The sequence below is a fragment of the Pelecanus crispus genome, chromosome 2 (assembly GCF_030463565.1).
Source record: "Pelecanus crispus isolate bPelCri1 chromosome 2, bPelCri1.pri, whole genome shotgun sequence".
NCBI lineage: Eukaryota > Metazoa > Chordata > Aves > Pelecaniformes > Pelecanidae > Pelecanus > Pelecanus crispus.
In genome coordinates, this window is record NC_134644.1 from 1,562,722 (window position 1) to 1,586,135 (window position 23,414).

General features: G+C 48.7%; 1 protein-coding gene across 1 annotated transcript in view; it reads left to right on the forward strand.

The window, feature by feature from the left end:
* SETD2 (SET domain containing 2, histone lysine methyltransferase) overlaps positions 1-23,414 on the forward strand; it is a 64,619-nt gene that overhangs the window by 28,422 nt on the left and 12,783 nt on the right. Inside the window, exons 14-19 of the mRNA XM_075706522.1 lie at positions 1,284-1,922; positions 14,405-14,453; positions 14,771-14,951; positions 18,256-18,931; positions 20,355-20,489; positions 21,083-21,222. Of these exons, the coding sequence (XP_075562637.1) occupies positions 1,284-1,922; positions 14,405-14,453; positions 14,771-14,951; positions 18,256-18,931; positions 20,355-20,489; positions 21,083-21,222 (1,820 nt within the window). The remainder of the gene's footprint in view (positions 1-1,283; positions 1,923-14,404; positions 14,454-14,770; positions 14,952-18,255; positions 18,932-20,354; positions 20,490-21,082; positions 21,223-23,414) is intronic.

Sequence of the window (23,414 nt, forward strand, 5' to 3'; positions counted from 1 at the left end):
GCATCTGGTCACAATACGCTGTCAGCTTTGGTGGGGTTTTGTGGATTGGATATATTCTTTTAAAATCTAGGTAATTCTTCACTGAGTTGCAAGCAGGGCTTGGGATAGGGGCTAGATCACACTTTGCTTTTTTTTCCCCATTTTTTTTAAAACTGTCATGGTTTTAAGAGAAAAGGTCTTTTGACCATCAGATGCTCGTGGCAGAAATTAGCATAATGCCATAAAACCATCTTCTGTCCTTCACTCCTGGAGGGCTGGTTTTGAAAGTGAACAAGTTGAAAAGTCCTCTAGAAGAGCTGGCTGTCTGTTGCTGTGGTGCTTCTTTCTGTGCTGGTGATCCCCGTTCTCGCTGACAGGTTTTGTACAAGGATTTTGAAGGTCTTTTCAATAACTTGTTTCTCGTCTCAGATGTTGGACACAACCCAGTTGAGGCCAAGCTTTGGCTGGCCTCCAAGGAAAGCAGCATGAGCTGTGTTGTGGTCTCTAACACCGTGTTGGCTTCATCACCCGGTACCTCCGGGTGTTTCCCAGTGTCTAAAGGAGGGTAGCTGCTCCTGGGACTGCCTTGTTGGGTGCTGGAAGCGTGTTGTGATACTGGGATTGCAGGTGCTGGCAGCAGCCTCATTTTCTGGCAAGATTAAATCAGCTGGAAGTGCCATCGGTATCGGAGATGCTCACCTTGTCTCGTGGTTGGAGGACTGAAGGAAGATCCCCAGTTGTCCATGTCTCTGTGCATAAGGTTTAGCTCCATGAGTCTGCTGACCGTCTCCCTCCCGCTGACGCTGGTAATGCTCCAGCTTCTGCTGCAGCACAGGGCACCTCTGTCAAGCGAGGAAAAAGCTTTCCCGGTATTTGTTCACAAACTTTTTTGGGTCAGTCTCTTCTGTCTTGACTGCCGATACGTCTTGATGTTTCTGATCAGGTTTTCTTTCATGTAGCGTATCTAACTGCTGTATTGGTTGTCCTAGGAATGAGTATGGCCAGCCATAAGCATCTGCGCTCCTTGAAATCAGTTAAATTGCAACTAATTGCTAAATTAGTTTAATTGCTAAATACTTGTGCTCACTGTTTTCCACCCACTCACGGTTTATTTGCTCTCAGCAGAAGTTCACCGCTGCAGTTCAGCCCTGAGCAGGGACACCGCTATCCCCGACCCCGTGACCTGTCACCATCATATTGATATTTCAGAGTTACCTCTTGTTGAGAAAAGGAAATTGTTCCAGGTTGGAGATGGCTTTAAATCCTAATGACTCTAACAAGGTGATTTTTGTCTTTGCGATTAGATTATGAAGACACTAGAGCTCCTGCCTATACCTACCAAGAACATGCTGGAGGAGAGCAAAGTGCTTCCCATTATTCAGCGCTGGGCTCAGACCAAGACTGCTGTCCCACAGCTCAGCGAAGGGGATGGCTACTCGAGCGAGAACACCTCGCGGGCTCACACGCCGCTCAACACGCCAGATCTTTCCACCAAGCAGAGCGCCGAAGGTGACACGGACACCCCTAAGAAGCTGGTATTTCGAAGGCTGAAAATTATAAGTGAAAACAGCATGGACAGTGCCATCTCGGATACAACCAGTGAGCTGGAAGGGAAGGAGGGCAAAGAGGACCTGGACCAGCTGGAGGGTGCCCCAATGGAGGTGTCAGAGGAGCAGCAGCAGCAGGAGATCAAAGCTGCCGTTGACGCGCCGGTGGAGAGCAGCAAACCCCAAGCTGCGGAGCTGGAGGCTGAGCCTGAAGCAGAGGTCAAGGAGAGCAACGGTGCGAAGCTGGAAGAGCCCATTACGATGGAAACGCCATCTCAAGACGAAGAGGAAGGCGTATCCGACGTTGAGAGCGAGAGAAGCCAAGAACAAACAGACAAAATTGTGGATGTGAGCGATTTGGCTACCAGGCTGCTCGACAGCTGGAAGGAGCTCAAGGTAAGAGGCACCTACCTGCAGCTACAGCACCTCTGCTCTTGCTGAGGAAAATGCAGAGTTGTTTGCGGTTCAGTACAAATGGGGCTAAGTTGTTGTCCCGTTGGTAAATGTTTGACAACTCAGATTGCCTTTTCCATGCGAAAGGCCTTCTCCAGGTGCTTTCTATATATATCCTCTCATTGCAAACTGCCCTGTACGTGCCTTACAGGAGATTTCCAGGCATCGGTACGTTGCACGCTGAAAACAGCTGATAATTCAGTTTGGGCACCACAAAGACACCTTAGTCATTCAGTTATTTTTTAGGCTGTTCAGGGGGAGGGCAGCTCTCGGGGATTGAGATTCCCTTCTCAAACGATCAGAAAAAGAGGCTAGCGACAGCGCCACAAGCATTTTTCCTTGAAATGGCCCGGTATCCGTCAACGTTGAAACAAATTGACGGACCGTCTACTCCAAAATTCAATTATCACAATGTCGTCAGCGTTTCCTGTCCTGTTAACATCTGCTTTTCATCTGCAACTTATAGAGCCTCCAGAAACCAGTCTGGAGTATTGTGTTCTCTCGACAGTAGTAGTGCTGGGTTAGCCTCTGGGTGTTTGCAGTTGGTGTTTAGATCAGGTAAATACTCAGATTTGTGGGTGTTATTTGAGCCTTTAAAGACTGTGAGAGTATGCAGCTGCTCATGGTTTCACTCCCATCGAGGTCTTCCTCGAGCAGATAACCTCTTTAAGAGAAGATAGATTTAGATTGGATATTAGGAAAAATTTCTTCATGGAAAGAGTGGCCAAGCACTGGACCAGGCTGCCCAGAGAGGTGGGGGAGTCCCCAACCCTGGAGGGGTTCAAAACGGGCAGAGGTGGCACTTTGGGACATGGTTTAGTGGGCATGGGGGTGTTGGGTTGATGGTTGGACTGATGATCTTAGACGGCCTTTCCAACCTTAGTGATTCCCAGCCCCCAAGCCAGGAAACATGAGATTATTCCTCTCCCCTTAACTGGTTTAGTGGTGGCCTTGGCAGTGTTAGGTTAACGGTTGGACTGGATGATCTTGAAGGTCTTTTCCAACCTAAACGATTCTATGATTCTGTGATTCTAAGGGCTTGGTGGCTACAGGCTGCCTTCTCTCCTCCAGAATCAGGTCCCTGTCCCCATGCAGTGTGGGTGGCCAACTTGGCCACTCAATCTTCAGCCGACAGCTTTTTTTGGTGGGACATAGGATGACGTTCCAGTAACTTGCCACTCAACACTTCAGGCATTTCCTGGGGTTTCTTTAGGTCTTTGGAAACTCCTTGCCTATCTGCTGCTTCTGTAGGATTCTATTCCTTATATTATATTCCTTGTATTATATTCAAGAGCAAGAGGGGTGGGAACCCTTAAGTTGCTTTTACACTTTAATAAGTGTAAAAGCAGCATTTGCTGAGGATTCAGCAAAGAAATCAAAGGCGCTGCCATGCTTCTGGCGTGGTGTGGGCTTGGTGGAAAAGGTCGTGGAAGGTCTTCTGCCCTCTTAATCAAATGTCTGCCCAATTTTAATTATCGGAAGTAGTCGTTAAGCAAATTTACATTTTATGATGCATCATACAGCTAAAGAGTTGATTTACCCGTTGAATTTGATAATGAGTAATGATTTAGAAGAGGCTAATAAAAATAATGGGTGCTACACATACTGCAGGGCCACTGAGTCTGTGAACCTTTGCTTGTACCATTCAGCGACCATAGCTACAAATATTAGCATTTATAAAACATACCTAGAGATTTATGTAAGACTTAAGAGAAATCTTACCTTCATCTCTGAATTTTTCAGAAGAATCAGATACTCTTGAACATTTGCAGAATTTGAGCATAGTCATTTGTGCCATAAATCTTAGTGGGAGAAGAGGTGAGACTTTACTGTACAAACAACTAAAATACATTTCTGTAGAGAAGTTAGCTTGTGTTTCTTTTTTCTTCCCCTCCCCTCTTTACCAAGTGGATCTGTGATACATCATTTACTCAGATTTTTCATTTGCAGACTCTTAAAATTTGTGTGGTCCTCACCGATTTTCTTTATTGAAGTGACACTGTCAGGTTGAATTTATGGTTAAATTGAAACAAAGTCCTTTTCCATCCATTGCTAATACCTGGGACTGATTAAACTGAAAGCTAAGCCAAGTCTTAGTCCTGCACTGCTTTGGAGATACACTTGCTTTGGACTACCCAGATCCAGTCTTGTGTTTGCAACCACATGCGTTCGCTTCCAGGATCACGTGCTGTGGTGTTTAAACTTGAAACAGCACAGAAAAAATGTTGCAAAACACTAACGAAAAGTGTGAAGTTTCACAAAATGAGTGACTCCTCCAAAATAATGGTTTGAGAGCCAATGTGATCTAACAGTGTCATTTTATCACCAAGGCTTGTGTTTTCTTTTGAGCTTGGAGGAGGTCAGCCTTGGGTATCTAGAGACCTTTGCTGAAGCCCGTGGTCAGGCTGTGGAGTCACAACCCATCACGGTTGCAATTTAAGATGTGGATTCGCATTCTCTCTGTGTACTTATTAATTAAGCTCGGGTCGTTGCATGGATGCTAATAGCCCGATGCAGCGCGCGTTTCTGGTCGTGGGGATGGGGGTGCATCTTGCAAGCCCTAGCTTTGTAGTCATCCCAGCAAATCCAACCCAAAAGAGCGGAATCATGCCATGGGGCTGTGAAAACTCATTTTTCTTCTGTAATGCATTCATGGGGAAACTGGGGGTGAATTCTGTCCTGGACTTTATCATGGCACTAAGAGTTAACTGCTTCTGTCCGACTCTCACCTGTTAAGATGCCACCGTAGGACAGCCCGGAGGTGGCCAATGTCTAAAAGAAAAGACTAAGCTGGCAGGGCAATGCTTTAGATGGAAGGGGGATGGATGGTCACCTTGGAAAACCTGGTCACCACAGTGGCAAGAGAGCCAGGTGCCTTTTCCAGCATGCCCAAGCTTTTTAAAAGCTGGTTTTGTTTTAAGTGGTGGAACATCTGCAATAACTGGCATTGGATGGGGGGGCGGGAGGGTCTGAAACCTCATAACTTAAGCTATGTCCTCTCCAGTCTTGCTGATGACCCCCTTGTAATTTCAACCATTTCCATCTAGCTTCTCAGGGCAGCAAGGAGCTGACCATGTGTCTCCTTTTCTCAACTCCATTTTCAACTCCGTCCTGAAGAAGGGAGAGGACATAGCGTGCATACGGTGAAGAAGCGGGAAGATGGTTGGGAAGCTGGATGATGCATGAGCAATATAATAGGTGAAAAGAGGACAGAGGTGGTTAACTCATTGATGCCGACGTTATTTTGGTGCGTCCATTGCCGGCAATGGACGTCGCTCCGGGAAAATCCCAACTCCTGGCATGAAAGGATTAAGTGAGCTATCTTTTTCTATACCTCTATACACAGGACTTGTAAGTCCTCAGCTTACAGGGCTCGTACACTCTGACTCCTCAACCCGTGAGGAGTGTTGGCCACTGCTACATACCCATCGCAACACACACTCACACTCCCCAGTGGGGTAAGTTTTCAGCCTGGGCTTGTGCACGCTGTTCCTGCTCTCTGAGGAAGCGGTGCATATCTTCTCCCACGCTGAAAACTCACTCTGAGTGGCAAAGGCTGGTTGGTGGACACCCAGCAGGGTGCAGGTGGTGGTTCAACGTGGTTCTTCCAGGTGCTTTAGCCCGCTCCAGCCGGAGGATTGCACTCAGGTAAGGCTCCATGGACTGACCCATACAGCCAAACCCATGACGGAGGTGACATGCGACGTGATGGCCAACAGACCCGGTACTCTACCCTCTTGGCATCATAGGAACAAGCAGTAGGGTCAGCACCGCCAAGCATGGCAAGCTTTTATCAACATCCTTTTGATGTCTTACGTTTCAGTAGCTAAGGCTGAGGGGTAGGAGAGCACGTTTGGCTTCAAGCGTAGCATGTGCTGTAATAGCGTTGGTGTGTCAGGGTGCTCTGGCCATTGGGGTTTCCTCGCCATTTACGCCAGAGCAGGGCCTTGAGGTCCTGCAGCTCCACTACCCGAGCCGTAGGCTTCTTGTGATGACCTGTTACACATCTAAAAACTGTCCTGCAGCGAACCTGCGTGCTCTGTCAACTGACTAATGCCACGTGAACACAACTGGCAGGGCAGCGCTGGCTGCTGCAGACCGTCCCACCGTGCTAGCGTGGTTTGGGCGCTGCTCTGCTGCTGGTGGGGCTGAGCTTTTGGCACCTTCCTCCACCCGTGGGTGGGCAGATGATGCCCTCACCTTCTGGGGAGGGGGCAGGTAGGAGTTGTAGCTGTGAGGATCTTGCCCTTACGAGTTGGAGAACATCTTTTTTTTTAAGAAAAACCTTTTGATAGAGCCAAGTGTCTGGTTTGAAAGGTTTTAGTTGGACACTTCTGGCTTCACACGTATTGAGCAGTGACTTGGGGTTTAAGGCTTAGGTGTTACCCCAACTTTGGCCAAGGTGGACTTTCTCTTTTGCAGTGAAAATACCTGTTCCGTGAGCTTAATTATTAGCCTGAACAGGGGTAGCAGAGCCAGTGACCCAGGCAAACTAAGCTTTTGTCTTCCCCTGAGATAGTCTTTCCAAATCACGTCTGATACATCGTGATAGGACAGCCCTGTGAAACTGCTCTTGCCTGTCCTGGAACCAGAGAAGCTGTCCTGGAGTGACTGGCTCTCGCTCCGGCACGTACATTGCATACTTTAATTAGGAGGCTTATAATTCGTTATAACTTACAGCAAAAAATAGTTTGCGAAAACAATAGGCACTGGTGAGCGGCCAGGCTGTTGTTTGCGGTGGGTGTTTTTGGCCTTCAAGCAGGGATGTCGTGGCATTAGTCCTTTCTCTTGCTCTGCTCCATCCCTTGGCGTTGTGCTGGAGCTTCAAGCTCGTGCAGAGGGGATGGGGAGCTGCAGAGGGAAGAGAGGAAAGGAGCATCGCAGGAGGGAGGAAAGCGAGGAAGAGGACATGTAGCTCTGGCTGGTTGAGCTTTGGGTATCCAGCCTGGTGGGGGACGGATTTGTTTGCGTGGTGTTGCTTCACCAAATCAACAACGTAAGTTCAGAGTACTCCAGAGCAGAGTTAGGTGAGACAACACGGTCTGCGGGTTGTCTTGGCTTGGAGCACGTAAGCCCTGCCAAACGCTGTGAGGTCCAGAGGGCTGCAGGTGGCTTTCCAGCTCTATGTCCAGGCGTGGGATTTATCCCCTCAGCCCCAGGAGAAACATGCCAGACCCCCGGTTGGGTGACAGGGGTTTTTAAAGCGTGGGTGCACGGCTGGGTTGGCACGGGGCGGCGCAGAAGAGCGGTCACCCCTTTGCTTGCTGTGCTTGCGTTGACATGAACACAAGACGAGCCTCTACCCGGTCGCACTGTTGTTTCCTTACACCCATCGTTGGTTTCCATTGGTCTTCTCCAGTTTAGCCCCATTAAATCAGAAATAACGGGCAGCTAAGGGACAGATTTCTGGAGCGTTTCATTAAGCGCGCGCTTCCTTTCCTACTGCTGCATCCTTTGAGTCTTGAGAGCACTCTGCAGCTCTCTTGCCTTTCCCAAGCCGAGGATGGTTTGTGTCTGCAGCTGGACAGCCTCAGTCCTGGGGTGGTTTGTTTTTTTTTTTTTTCCTTTTCTTTTCTTTGTAACAGACTTGTATCACTTTTCTTTCTGTGTTTAATTTTCTGTGCAAGTCATTAAAAATTGTTCTGGAAGGTAGAGAGCCATTTGGACTCTGTTAGCAGCGGTTGCATTGATTTAGCAGTTATGCACGCTCAAAGCCAGCAGCTTCCGTTTCCAAAAATAAAATAGTCTTTTCTTCGGAGTTCCCCCTGGCTTGCGTCTGGTTTGACCACCATCTGGTTTTCATGGAGCAATTTTGACATATTCCTCTGTTTGTTGCTGGTTCAAAGACTCGGCTGCCTCCATCTTCACCAGACCCATGCTGGCGGCTCTGCAGCCCGTTGGGTAGATCCATAGCTGCTCTCCAGCAAGACGTAGCTCGCTCCCCGGTTCATAATTATCTTGTATTTTGAGCCGCCTGGACCTTCGTTAGGGCAGTCTGATTTGATGGGATGGATCTTGCCGTGGGTTCACCCATTTTCCCCCTGCAGTGCCTCCTGTCCCTGCGGTCACAGCCGTGTCTTTCAGAGGAAGATGCTTTCTCCTGCCTAGGGAGGGCACGTGCTTTCTTGCCCCTTGCACGTTCAACCATCTTTGACCTCGAAGCTTAGACTCAATTACCTCTGTTGAGTTGAAATCGCTGTATTTCTTAGCTTCAGCAGCTGCACTTTCTATCTCATGGTGAATACAAAGCAACACGTGGTAGGAGCGGGCAGTGCCGCGTTTGCCAAGTTTGCTTACTCAAGGTGGCCCCTGGCCACCTTCTATTCCCACTGACCCTTTTTTCCAGTAGTTTCCCATTGCATGTGCTGCTGTTTAACGGGACAAATCTTTTTAGGAGCTGGGGAGGCTGGTCTAGCTTAGCTCTACTTGCCTGCTGCGTTGTCCTTTAGCTGTCTTGGCTGGTTCATCCATCATCTAATGGCTTGGTGGCTCCTCATCACACCTTCTCTCCTGCTGATGAGAGCACCGCTCGGGCCGGACGTGGGGTGATTTTTTTTTTTTTTTAATGCGCTGCTCTGTGGTGCGTCTGGGAAGGAGCTTTTTGGGGTGGGGTGAAGCAGGAGGAAGAGAATAAATAGAGAAAACCTGTCGCTGGTGGGTGCTTTCGGGTCTGCAGAAGCTGCCCTCATGGTCCGCTCCTTCCTGCATGAGGCAATAAGAGGGAAAATCATCCCTGCTGCTGGACAGCAAGTAAATAGTGTTACATAGGCTTTATTATCCCAGCTGGCTCCTTCTGCGTCCCTCCCCACCCCAAACAATGAGCTGCTGGTTTGTGTCTTTCTATTTAGTTAAGAACATGCTAGATTTGGGGTCTTTTGATCCATAGCAAACGTATAAATAAACAAGAACGATTAAAAAAGGGCATCTTTACAGACTCCTAATGCTTCTCATCACGGCATATGTGAGAGTATTTGCAGACACTTCGAACTGCACATGTTCACTGCGTTGTGTTCAAGCTCCACAGAAAAGCAAACATATATTAAAAAAAATTACAATCTTGGCCACAATCACTTTTTCTTTTTTTAACCTTCAGCAGCACGTTTGAAGTGGTTTTGTCTTGTGAACAGGCCACAACAGGGTTTCTTATACTTTCATTTATTTCGCCAAAGGAAAATATATTTTCTTAGCCCACAGGGCACGTGGTTTTTTTCCTAACACAATAAAAGGGGGATTCTCAAACCTGGGCTCCCTCGTTAAATCCAAGTACTGGAGGTGGACACATTGCTAACAAGTGGTGCAATCTGGTGCAACCGGGCAGCCCAGCGGAGACGGCGGTCAATTAATTTCCAACCAGCTTTAAAAAATCAAGTGGGATCTTATTTAGAAAATGAACATTAGATAAGGTTGAGAGTCAAGTCGAGCTAAAGCTTCGTATTTCTGAGTGCAGGGAAGCTTTAGATACCCAACTAGAAGGAGCCGTCGCTCCCCCAGTAACAGTTTTATGCATCTTTTTCTCCCCTCTGCCTCATCCGTGCCCTAAATTAAAGATATTTTAGTGCTCTAGGGAAGGTCCCTGGTGTTCTCCCCCCCGAGGCATCAAAGCACGATCGGTGCATGTGGCATCGCATCGAGTATGAAGAACTGACGGCCTTCAGAGGCTCTCATGGTCATGGACTGGGGACTTGGGGAGGTGGCTTCAGTGAGGTTTTGGCTTTGCTCCGTCTCCAGTCCTAGGAAAGTACAAATCCTGCTCTGGGAAAGCTGGGATCTCGGCACGCTCCACCAGAACAGCTTCTTTGTATAGCCATGAGTACATCTTTTATGAATTAATCAACTTTTTTTGGGATTGCAGCTGCAGCTGCCATCAGGGATGCCCTGGATTTTCTCTCTCTGATTTGTTTTTTTTTGGTGTTACTTCCTTTCACCTGACCGTACCGGTCATATTCAGCCAGAAAATAGCTGGTTCATCACATTCCGCTTCAAATAACTGGGTGTTCTTGCGAACTACGATATTGCTTCAGGAAGGGAACAGAGCAAGGGCTTACTACAAGCTGGAATTAAAAGAAAATGAGCTTTTTTTCCCAAGCTACCAGAATTTGGACGGTCATTAACGCTGTAAAATGTCTCTGTGCGTGCTGTAGGATCATTAGCATCGCTAATATGATAAAGTTTCATTTACACTTTGAGCATCAGAATATTTCAATTACAAATACAATTGACAACACGGCGGCACTAATAAAACTCGTTTCGTAATCTGTAGTGATACATGGTTGTTTAACGTGACATCAAAATAATCGTTGCTGCATAATCCAGTTTAACAAGGGTGCTCTGCTAAACTGTGGCAGTCCCAGTCCCTGCATTTGCAAGACCAAGACCCGAGGGAAGTTTTAATCTTCATTCCCAAATTCTGTCCCATTTTTTTAAGTTATTGGGACGGCATTGATGCGATGAAGTAGTTAGCGATAGGACGAGAGGAAATGGGCTCAAGCTGCGCCAGGGGAGGTTTAGGTTGGATATTAGGAAAAATTTCTTTACGGAAAGGGTGGTCAAGCATTGGACCAGGCTGCCCAGAGAGGTGGTGGAGTCCCCATCCCTGGAAGCGTTCGAAAAACGGGTCGATGTGGCACTTTGGGCCATGGTTTAGTCTAGTCTGCCCTTGATTGGTTTAGAGTGGACTTGGTAATGTTAGGTTAATGGTTGGACTGGATGATCTTAAAGGTCTTTTCCAACCTAAATGATTCTATGATTCTGTTCTATGATTCTATGAGTTACTCCTGCTCACGTGGGTTTGGGGGGTCTAGCAACACCTAGTGCGCCATCCATATATACATGAGGAATGGTTTCCGGCTCAAGTAACTTGAAGTTGCAAAGAATTACCTATCGCCTGAGCAAAATGCATTAGCAGAACACGCTCTTCTACACTTGCTTTCTTTGAGGCTCCTCTGCTCCGCTTTCTCCCTGCGGTGCCGTCTCTGCCTGGAGTTGCAACCAAGGCACGGAGCAAGTGGCATAACCCCAGGGCTGCTGGTGGGTCAGAAAAGCAATAAATAATTAAAAGCGCTCTCGTAATTGCCCGTTGCAAAGCAGCACCTTTGCTTCAGCGGTGACTGCAGCCCCTGGTTGTCCTGGGCTAAGGTCCTGCTTTTGCCCAGGAAGCCAGTGCAGGCGACGAGTCGGTGGCATTTGGGGACCGAGCCAGCGTGGGCAGAAGTCTTGGGGGTCAGTGGTGCGGGCAAGGGGCTGCATGGGCGCAGCTGAGAGGTCGTTACTGCAAATAATAACGACGGAAAGTAAACATTGGGAGGGTTTAATGCAATACACTTAAAGATCAGACAGGATAAATTAAAGGAGGTGATCAGAAGCTGCCCTAAAGACCCTTTCAAGGCAAACAAAACCTAGTTAAAAAAGCAGCTGTGTAATATAAGCTCTGCAGGTCAGCAGAAAACTGCTCCAGTTTACTCTGCCAGTAGGCTTGGAGCTGAGCTGGGTGCTGCTCAGGCTTCTGAACCGTGACCTGCCTTGGAATACGGGCAGAAGAAACATGGGTTTGTTTGAAGTACGTGACTTAGTGCCAGGAGTTGTGCTAGCATTCAGTATTAGAAGGTCAAAATTGTTACAAGTGATGAGTAGCAGCCTGAGCGTGTTTGATGGGGAATTCCCTCGGTGCTGCCGGTGGGATGGGGCATGAAGGGGACCAAAATCAGGCAGGAGCTTGGTGGCACAGCAAGGGCTGGGCTTGGGGGTCTTGGAGATGCAGAGGTGCATTGGGTGTGCTTCGTAACCTGCTTTCATAGAATCATCGAATCGTTTGGTTGGAAAAGCCCTTCAAGATCATCCAGCCCAACCATTCACGTAACACTGCCAACTCCACCACTAAACCCATTAAGGGAAGAGTAGCAATTTCATGTTTCCTGGCTTGGGGGCTGGATTATTTATAATGAAAGTGAAAACCAGGAATCACTAAGGTTGGAAAGGATCTCTTAAGATCATCAGTCCACCCATCACCCCAACACCCCCATGCCCACTAAACCATGTCCCAAAGTGCCACCATTTTTTGAACACTTCCAGGCATGGGGACTCCATCCACCCGGCGTTAAGGCGGTGGCTGCGGTCTCAGCCCTGCTGCAGGTCCTCCTCTGCCCTGATCCCCATGGATCTGCTGCCCCGTGGTCCAGGGAGGTTCTTCAGGGTGGCACGGCTTGGGTTGAGCTGGGTGGGCATGGGCAGCACTCCCGGGCTCCAGAAGGAAAGGGTTTGGGAAAGGGGAGCACTGGCAATGCTTCTGCGCCCCGCCTCTCTGCTCTGGACTCTCCTGGTCTGGTTTTCCTGCTCCTGCCTCTTTTGATCCATAGCAAAGGTGTAAATAAATCAGAATGACTAGAAAGGGCGTATTTGCAGACTCCAAATGCCTCTCATCACCGGAAGAGGTCACAGTGCATGCGGTAGCGTATTTGCAGATGCTTCAGACTGCACGTGTTTGCTGCGTTGTGTGCAGGCTCCACGGAAGAGCAAAAATACGTTGAAAAAAATTAAAATCTTGGCCAAAGTCACTTTTGTTTTACACTTCGGCAGCGCTTGTGAAGTGGTTTTGTCTTGTGAACAGACCACAACAGGATTTCTTATACTTTTATTTATTTCACCAAAGGAAAATATATTTTCTTAGCCCGAAACATGGGGCTAAGAATATATTTTTCTTATATATATATATATAAAAAAAATATTTTCATTAGCCGAAACGTGGATACAAAAAGCTGCTGGGTGCAGGGGGGCTGCTTAATGCACGGGAAAAATGAGTTTCTTTGGTAGCTGGAGGTCCTCTGGGACGTGATGCTTCTTCCAAGGGCAGTCCCCATGCCTGATGCTCAGCCAGGTGATACAGCTTGATGTGAAAAAGAATCAGAGAGTCACAGAATCACAGAGAGCTTTGGGTTGGAAGGGACCTTTAGAGCCCACCCAGCCCAGCCCCTGCAGTGCCAGGGACAGCTTTAACCAGAGCAGGGTGCTCAGAGCCCCGTCCAGCCTGGCCTGGGATGTTTCCAGGGATGGGGCCTCCACCGCCTCTCTGGGCAACCTGTGCCAGTGCCTCATCACCCTCAGCGTAAAAAATTTCTTCCCTATATCTAGGCTGAATCTCCCCTCTTTTAGTTTGAAATTATTACCCCTTATCCCATTGCTACAGGCCCTGCTAAAAAGCATGTCCCCATCTTTCTTTTAAGCCACCTTTCAACACTGAAAGGCCGCACTAAGGTCTCCCCGCAGCCTTCTCTTCCCCGGGCTGAACACCCCCAGCTCTCCCAGCCTGGCCTCACAGCAGAGCTGCTCCAGCCCCCCGAGCATCTTCGTGGCCTCCCCTGGCCCCGCTCCAACAGCTCCATGGCTGCGCGGTGCTGAGGGCCCCAGAGCTGGATGAGAAGCAGGGTGTGGAGTTGGCTGCCGTAGGAGGAAGGGTGGCAGGTGTTGGTAGCTGATCTCGGCAGCCTTCAGTAGGTGGTTGGTTGAATTGGTTTGCTCAGACCTGGGGGGTGACCTCCTGCTCATTTCTCTTGGGGCGTTCCGATGTCAAGCGTCGGATCTGGGGAACATCACGGGAAACATGGTGGACCCTGTCCCCGATGAGGCTGGCGGGTGCTGGGAGAAGCGCAGGGATGGTCCGTGGGAGCCCACGAGAAGGGCGAGCAGATGATGGCTACCAGCGCAGTCTCTATTTCTCCAATGTGGTGAAACTGTGGCTGTCATAGAATCATAGAATATCTCAAGTTGGAAAGGACCCCTAAGGATCATCAAGTCCCAACTCCCTGCTCCTCCTAAAACGGCCTTGAAGACCAGCATGGGTACAACAGGTCTTCAGGTGCTGGTGGTAGACAGGCACGTCACCGCGATGTTAGAGGACGGGTCAGATGCCCGCGTACAGCTCTGTTTGCCAGGGCAGGGATTGGTGGCCTTAGACACCCCGACAGACCAAGACCCAGCTGGGATCTGTGCTGGCTGTGGTCATTGTGGGAACACCACGGCTGACAAAATAAGAGGTAGAAAAGCACAAATTTGCACCCGAAGGGTAGCTTGTTTAATTGCAAAATTTGTTTTTTTCGCTATTCCAGCAGAGCTGTAAGTTCAGGTGCTCGTAGCACGGGGGTGGGATGGCCAGCTTAGATCCTGCAGCACTGCCTGTAGGACTTGGCCCAAAAAGCCATCTAAACTCAACAAGCATGAAATGCTGATCAGAGGCAATATATAGAAAGCACCACAATAATTTGCCTAAAACCAGAACTTTGCTTCAAGATACCCTTTTTGTTTGTTTGTTTGTTTTAAACTTATGATTGAATTGTTGAATTAGCACTGTGTTATGATTCTTGCAGCCCTGTAGATATTGAGGTTGTTCTTGTGGGTAGCTGAAACTCTGACCCTGCTTGTGGCTTGCTTTGCAGGAGGTGTACCGGATCCCGAAGAAGAGTCAAGCAGAAAAGGAGAACAGTGGTATGTACTCATGTTTTCCCATGTATCGCTCCGCTCCTATGAAACCACTTAATTTTCCCAGTCTGGGATGTCAAAAGATGTTCTGCTCTTCATAGCTTGGCATTCCTGCTCCTCGAAAACAGCTCCTGTAAATAGGGAAGATAATCTAAATGCTGGGTGATGGGAAATGTAACCCTGAGACTGATACGGGGCAACCTATGACTTCTTTGAATGAAGACTCTGTTGACCAACAAAAGCTACTGAAACTGTGGGAGGGGAGAGTTAGGAATACAGTGAATTACAAAAATTCTCTCCCTTTTACCCATTTTCCCCAACAGCTGACCGTGGGAGAGAGATAGCTGGCCACAGGGATCAGACTCCTACTCCAAAGAACCCCATCCTGAGCAGAGAGCGGGATCCCGAGAGGCAGAGCCAGAGTAAAGAGAAGAAGAGACGGAGAGACTCGTTGTCCCCTCCGTCCTCGGCGTATGAGCGGGGAACGAAGAGGCCGGAGGACAGGCAAGTTGTCTTGGCAGCAATGGTGGCAGGGCTGAGGATCTGACTGCTGGGCTGGGAGTGTTGGATCTGCGGTAGTCCTGGGTAAAAATGCTGGGAAGGACAGTCCTGGTGGTGTTTGAAAACACCCAGGGATGGGGAAGGAAATTTTCTCCTGGAGGAATCCCATGATTGTGGTGAGATGCATTCCCTGGCCAGAGTTGGGTGGCTCCTTGGTGTTAGGTGGCCTCTCCTCTCAAATAACCTCCACCTTCATCTTCAGATAACCTACACCGTCTTCAGATAACCTACACCTTCGTCTTCAGGCACGTTTTGGGAATTAGATGGGTGACAAGGGAAGCTATATCCAGCTCTCGCACAGAAATTAGGGATGTAGCCCTCCTAATGCAAAGAAGTCCGTCAAAACCCATTCCCTCCTTCTACTCCACCTGTCCCCAGCGCACTCGGGGATTACTCTAAACTTCAACTTAGAGCAAGCCTGTGCCTGTACACCAGCTAGCAGTACCCAAGCTAAACACGATTTCTAACGCAAAACAACTTCCTTGACCAAGTCAACATCCCCCAAAAGCGTTGAGCGCAAGGAGAGCGGTCCAGGTAGGTATGACCCCACCGAGCTGGTGCCGTGTCTCCTGCCTTCCCCTGGGAATGGCAGCATCACGCTGCCTTGGCTGAGAAGGCACCTCTTACGTTTTAAAGACCTTGGCATTGGTTTTACTTTGCGTTTCTTTTTGCCCGATGGATTCCCACCTACCCTGCCTACGTTTTGCAAGCGATGGATACAAGGGAGCGTGGGGAGTTCAAGTTTACTTACATCTTACCAAAAAAAGGATTTTTAAACGCACATTGTGTAGGGGAACAAGGCACGAAGTCTATAAGCTCTGGTCAAAGTATAAAATACTTTAAATTACAGTGTGCACGGATGCTGAAGATAAAGTAGAAAATAAAAGGAACCAATTTGTGTTGCAGTAGCATGAGTTGTGCCCTTCCATGTAAAATACTTCTGCTGACCAGGTCTGGTGGGATGGGTCTTTAGAGGAGTAAAGATAAGGGCCAGATAACTGAAATGTAGGCATCTTTTGTCTTGGTGAGTTGGCCAGTTCAAGGAACAAGCAGGAAGAGAAAATATGTTTGATTATTAGCCATTCTCCCAGATTTTAAGTGAGAATCAGGCCAGTGCAGTGACCCTGGCAGCCACGAAAGCTGCCCTTTCTTTTTCCTATAGACTCGGACCATCGCTTTTAGAGCGCCCGAGCCTGCGCCGGCTCCCAGGGTCATTCCCAGGTGTCCCGCGAGCGTGCGGCCGGGCACAGCCAAACCCTCCCAGGGGCTGGAGGAGCGATAGAGGTGATGGTGATGGCAGGGCTGGTCCAAGGCAGCGCGTGAATCTGCGGCTGCTTGGTACCAGATGCTCGTTTTCCTCCCTTGAAAGCTGCTTCTTAATTAAGAGAAGGAAAATATTACACGTCTTGCATTTCAGGGAGACTTCAGATCATGTTAAAGACAGTAACAATACCAAGGAATTTAATTTCAAGAAGTCAGTTTTCTGTTGTCCCTCTTAAATAGGATCTAAAGCCACTTAGTAATTAGGGAACAATTGGTGGTGAGTCAGCCAGACGAGGAAACTTTTGTCCTCATAGTGAGTTCTGCTGGGAAAGTTTAAAACATCTGGATAAAAAATAAGATGTAAATCTGTAATACTGTAATTAGACATTTGGAGGATGGAAACATCACTGAGGTCTGGGGGTGGAAGTGGAGCTGAGTAACAGCGGTGTGTCAAGAGATATGAAGAAGGATGGAATAAAGAGTGTATTTTTTGTGTTATTTTACATAGAACAAACTCTTTTGTGGGCAAGGAGTCGCCGGTTCTGGCTTTTCCCTCATGCGGCTGGCATTCTTGTCAGTGAGTGGCACTCGCTGGGAGAAGGACCGCAGTGCCGGCATCCTTCTCTGGGGATGCTCTCCCTGCTCGGACTGTCCCCCTTTGTATTTGTTATACGAAGGATTTAATAAGATAACATAATAAAATAGGTGGAGAGAGGAGCAGAGCAAATACAAGAGCATCGCTGGCTTGCTCTACGCTAAACTCTTGGTTTTCTTCTGCCCATCCCTTCACGCTGGCTGCATCTCGTGTAAACTCTCCCGGCAGTGCCAGGAAAGACTTTAATTACTGAAATTGAACTCTTCACGTCAATAAGGTTCGCATTAACAGATCCTTGCAGCTACTCTGGGAATGCGAAGAAACGTCTTAAGTGTATCTGTTGGTAGCAATGTGCTTTTGATATGTAAATGGAACGCACAAACATAAAGTGAGTATGTAGAGAATATACTGGATGCGTTGTAGAATCCATTACATTAGGGCTGCAAAGCATTTTTGCTTGTAATCCCTGTTTTACCACACTCATAACTTCTCAAAATATCCACCTTTGATCTGAAAGTTTCCATGGTTGAGGTCTGATCAAAGTCCTTAGGCTTTTTTTTTTTTTTTTCTTTAACTCCTTGGAAAAATCCCTCCAGCTGCTCTGCGTCTTGGGATGAAAATTCTTATTCGTAAAAAAGAATTAAAAAAATCCATCCACACTTTATTATTTTTTAAGCTGAATCTGTGGTCTAGTAAATAGCATAACTCTAAACAGAAATGTGCTGTTCGCAATTCCCTTGTTCTTCGTCATGTCTGCAAACGCACGCTGTCTGCAGCTCCGCCAACGCGGCGGGGGCCTTAGGCGAGAAGGATGGGGGTGCTTTCCCCAGCGCTGAGCTGCCCTGCTCTTCGGGGGTGAAGATGCTGTGGTGTGAGCTGCGCCTTCTGTTTGGAGAGCCTCTTCCAAAACCCTTCTTCGTTGGGTGGCCATGGCAGAGGGTTTCCAGCACGGGTACCCAGCCTGTTCGGGGGGGCACCCTGCTTATTCTGCCCTCTCCTCTGGTTCCCTGATGGCCCTGGAGATGTTGCCTCCCCTCTCCGGGTATCTCAGTGCTGCCTAGCAGGTCCTCCAGACTACTTCTGCTGCATCTTTGCATCTCCATTAGCTTCAGCACTGAACTGAAGTTGGTAAACGCAGTGGGACTTAGCTCATCCTCTGCCCTGGCTCCTTGCTCATGGATGAGCAGGACTGGTGGGTGTTTCTCCTCTCTGTGAGTTGCCACGGTTGGTCAAGCAGCTGAAAACAAATGAATGGTTTTAGGAACTGATGCTGCTGTTGGGCATTTGGGTCCCCCCGGGTCTGCCAACGTCGGTGGTGGCCGTTTTGCTGCTGGAGCCCTGGACGTGCAGGTTTTTGAGGTCTCACAAAGCCTTTTCTTTCTCTCCCAGGTATGACACACCAGCATCTTCAAAGAAGAAAGTCCGGCCTAAAGATCGCAACAAGCTATCCACAGAGGAGCGCAGGAAGCTGTTCGAGCAGGAGGTCGCCCAGCGGGAAGCCCAGAAACAGCAACAGCAACTGCAGAACCTGGGGATGACGTCACCCCTGCCCTACGACTCCATGGGCTACGGCACGCCCCACCACAGCTTTATCGGTTACCCGCCGGGCTACCCCATGCAAGCCTACGTAGACCCCAGCAACCCCAATGCTGGCAAGGTGCTGCTGCCCACGCCCACCATGGATTCGATGTGCTCGCCGGCAGCGTACGAGCACCCGCAGACTTTGGTTGGGCACACGGTGGAACCAACCCTAACTACTCCTCAGCCGGTACCAGTAGTCCAACATGTAGCAACGACGATGGAGGTTACAACTCCGCAGTATGTAGCACAAAGTGACACCGTGGTCCATCAAGAACCCAACGTGGCTGTCCTGCCCGTGGCCACGCCGGGACCGGTGCAGAGCCAGAGCTACGGGGTCTGGGATTCCAGCCAGCAGACTGTAGCTGTACAACAGCAGTACTCGCCAGCCCAGTCCCAACCAGCCATATATTACCAAGGCCAGACCTGTCAGACCGTTTACGGTGTTACGTCCCCCTACTCGCAGACGACCCCACCGATTGTGCAGGTAATTTCAGACACAGCGTGGCACGGAACACCCACAAAATGAAGGGTACCAGCCTGGTGCACTTTATTTGCTCACACTTTGCTACTGTTCTTAATATCAGAGCATCCTACTTTGCTCTAATATTCATAGAATCATCGAATCGTTTAGGTTGGAAAAGACCTTTAAGATCATCCAGCCCAACCATTCACCTAACACTGCCAAGGCCACCACTAAACCAATTAAGGGGAGAGTAGCAATTTCACATTTCCTGGCTTGGGGGCTGGATTGTTTATAATGAAAGTAACAACTCGGAATCACTAAGGTTGGAAAGGATCTCTAAGATCATCAGTCCACCCATCACCCCAACACCCCCATGCCCACTAAACCATGGCCCAAAGTGCCACCTCTGCCCGTTTTTTGAACTCTTCCAGGGCTGGGGACTCCACCACCTCTCTGGGCAACCTGTTCCAACGCTTGGCCACTCTTTCCATGAAGAAATTTCTCCCAATATCCAATCTAAACCTCCCCTGGTGCAGCTTGAGCCCATTTCCTCTCGTCCTGTCGCTGGTTCCTTGGGAGAAGAGACCGACCCCCACCTCACTACAACCTCCTTTCATATTAATTTGCAGTAGCACTTCTCAGATCACTTCCCATCCAAGAGTCTGAGAAAAGCATGTTTAGGCAGGGTATTTTCCGTGTACAAACACCGTATATCATAGTTGTTGGGGCCAAGCAGGCGTTCACAGCTTGCAGAGGTTTTTTTTAACCTGTTTATAAAAATTATGTTGGTTTTTTGATCGTTGATTCTGGTGAACGGGTATTTCTAGGTCAGAGCTACCACTGTCACTGACTAAGTAAGCAGGAAAACGTGGAGGTGTGAGCTCACCTACTGTTGACTTTTGGAAGCAGGGTCTGGAGCTACCGGCTCTTGTATGACTTAAACCAAACAAAAAACCCAACAGAACAATTGTCTTTTTCTGTTTTCATAGAATCATAGAATCGTTTAGGTTGGAAAAGACCTTTAAGATCATCCAGTCCACCATTTTCTCTGAATTACACATCCCTTTCCATCAGTCTCAGCCTTGAGCTCCGAGTGACCGTGCTGAAGCACTGTCTCCTCCTACTTTGCCTTCATTAACGAGGGTATTGGCGTTCAGCATCTTGCCAATGCCTCGTTCTTCCTAAAAGCAAGATGTAGGCAATTGTACGGCTCCTGGGATAGCAAATAGGCTGATTGTATATGAAGATCGTTTGCTTGAGCCCCACCTCAGTCACTAGTTATTGCTGTTTGGTTTGGATGCTGTCTTCCACTAGTCCTCGAGGACTGTTATTCTCATCTTGCCTCTACTATTTGATTCCCAGTAAGGGAAACTGTACTGTGTCCTCCAGTAAAGGGCTTTTTGGTAAAGCAAGCTGACTCGTGATTCCCCGTGCTCCATTTCAGAGTTACGCCCAGCCAGGTCTCCAGTACATCCAGGGCCAGCAGATTTACACGGCTCATCCGCAGGGAGTCATAGTGCAGCCACCGACAGCAGTAACTACGATCGTCGCGGCCGGGCAGCCTCAGCCCATCCAGCAGGTAAGGCTTGGTGGGTCAGAAGGGATGGGGGGCATTTATCTACATCTGCTTTGGGTTTGCGTGATTCCCCATGGCTTCTGGATGCTGTGAAACCATTGGCGGTACCAGCCAGAGGACTTTTCCATGCGACAGCGTGCTGGCACCCTTTGGGATACTGCTCTTCAGGCTGAATGTGGGCATCAGACACATTTTTGGGGCTTTTAAGCCCAGATCCTGTTGTGTTCAGGCTTTCTGCTAGCACATCCGAGAAGGCTGTGTATGGGTGGGTGCATGGGAGCTCCGTGACCTGCTTTCGCTGCTGAAGCCCCTCCGTCAGAAACAGTGGTTCTGGCACCCACCGCAAAGGATTTAAGAGCACAGGTGGCAAAGTGGCTGCATTATAAGCTCAAGGTGTGGTCGAGTGGGTGCTTTGGGTATTTGATGAACTAGGGAAAGACATTGTCCTCGTCACTTCTTGGGCCAACGCTGATGTTGTTTTTAAGTTTTACCTTCAACAAAGTCTTTGTCATGGGGGAAAGAGCTGTCACGGCTGCTCTGACTGCTCTCACGACCGCTCGCGTCTTTCTCTTCACCCCTTTTTGTGCTATTTTCAGCCGGAGCTCGTGGTGACCAATAACCTCCTGGACTTGCCTCCACCATCCCCTCCAAAACCCAAAACGATCGTCCTCCCACCCAACTGGAAAACAGCCCGAGATCCAGAGGGGAAGATCTACTACTACCATGTGGTAACAAGGTGAGCGTGATAACGAGGTGAGCGTGATGGCTGCTGCGGGGTTGGAGTTTGATAGCTCAAGCGAAGGAATTGGGTGGAAGAGAAATGGATGTTCAGCCCTCAGTGTCTCATTAGGCACCCAACAGGGTGCTGCTCGTTAGCTGGGTGGGCTGGAGGCTGACATTGCTCAAAACCTGTCCTTCACCCCCATAAATGTGGCTCGGGGATAGAGCCCCGTTTTCTGTGAGCAGAAGTGCAACGATAGCAAACGATTTCCTTGCGAGCGGTGACTCCAGCCGTGCGTTGAGTTGTAACCGGGTGTGATACCGTGATGATGAGGAGCTCCATTTCTGACATCTCATTGCAAAAACCAAAAAATCCCATCAAAGCAACATAGAATCATAGAATCATCAAATTGTTTAGGTTGGAAAAGACCTTTAAGATCATCCAGCCCAACCATTAACCTAACACTGCCAAGGCCACCACTAAACCAATTAAGGGGAGAGTAGCAATTTCATGTTTCCTGGCTTGGGGGCTGGATTATTTTTTAATGAAAGTAGAAACTAGGAATCATTAAGGTTGGAAAGGATGTCTAAGATCATCAGCCCAACCATCAACCCAATACCCCCATGCCCACTAAACCATGGCCCAAAGTGCCACCTCTGCCCGTTTTTTGAACCCCTCCAGGGTTGGGGACTCCACCACCTCTCTGGGCAGCCTGTTCCAATGCTTGGACACTCTTTCCGTGAAGAAATTTTTCCTAATTTCCAACCTAAACCTCCCCTGACGCAGCTTGAGCCCATTTCCTCTCGTCCTATCGCTGGTTCCTTGGGAGAAGAGGCCGACCCCCCTCCCTGCCCCCTCCTGCCAGGAGCTGCAGAGCGATCAGGTCTCCCCTCAGCCTCCTCTTCTCCAGGCTGAACATCTTTCTCCCCAGCATTTCGGTCAAGTTGGACTTAGGTCTTTTGACATCTTTGGTTCCCTTCACTCCACTGGAACACGCCGTGCCCCACAGGATGCTGAAATGGCAGCAGAATTAACAGGTAGAGAGAGACCTTGTCTGCCCCTCGTGCTCTGAAACACCCGGGCGGCTCTGGCAACGGTGCCAGGCAAATAACTCGGCTGCGGAGGCTTTGACGCCCATGCGAGCATTGCGGTGGGCATGCTGTATGAACAGGGGTTCTTTGGTGGCTCAGGGATCGGCCATGATCCGTGGTGTGCAGCATCGAAGGGTTTGTTTTCTCACCCTCGTTTTTTCCATCTTCAAGCCTCCAGTCTGTTCTGGAGCAAGAATTAGTTTCCCAGTGTTTTCCCCACACCTTTGCGATCAGTTTTGGAAGGTACCAGCTTTTTGGATCAATACCTATGAACTTATCTAAAATGATTATCATGAATTCTAGATTTTTGAAAAAGATTTTTTTTTTATTTCAAACTCCATGTGAGGTCTGTATGGGGATCCACCTCTCTAAAGGGTTAAGCCTCAGCATTTTCTTACGTGTCCTGACGGTCTTGATGTCAGTTATTGGGAACTTGCACACATTTCTCTGCATCAATCGATCTTTTCAATCTCCTGTTTGGAGTCCTTCCTGCTACCTTACACATCGAGAGTTGCACCAGCAGCAGAGCAGGAGACTTTCAAACCCCAGGAAGAAAAAGCAAACAATCGAGCAGGAATTTGTGATTTGTGCCGTGGTTTGGAATTCTTGCCATGAGATGAGGAGGCCCAACTGAGCCTTCCCCCTTGGCGAGGAATGCCTCCTCCGTGCATCTTCTGCAGCTACTCGAGAAGCCACTAATTGAATATAATTAATCTTGTACTTTTTCGAGGAACACATGCTGGAACATTTCTTTCAAGCCTTCTTTTAACTGTATATCTTCTGACAGGACGAGGCCAGTAGAGGAAAGGAAATCTTATTTCTTGATATGCTTTCTTATTTTAATATTTCATTTTATGTAGCGATTAACTCACTAGTGGTCTGAGGTCAGGGCTATTCAGCGGTATCTGGAGAATTAAGTAGCATGATGGAGCACATGGGGGCTGGTTGAAACAAGACTTTCACATTTCCCCCAGCGTTTCCTGAAAAATAAAAAAGCCTTGAAGTGGGACAGGGTTTCTGATACAGGTCAGAAACCTCGAGAAGCTCAAACCAGCGATTCCTTTTGATGCAGGCTTTCAGGTTTGTTTTTTTTATTGCACTGAAGAGCGCACGTCC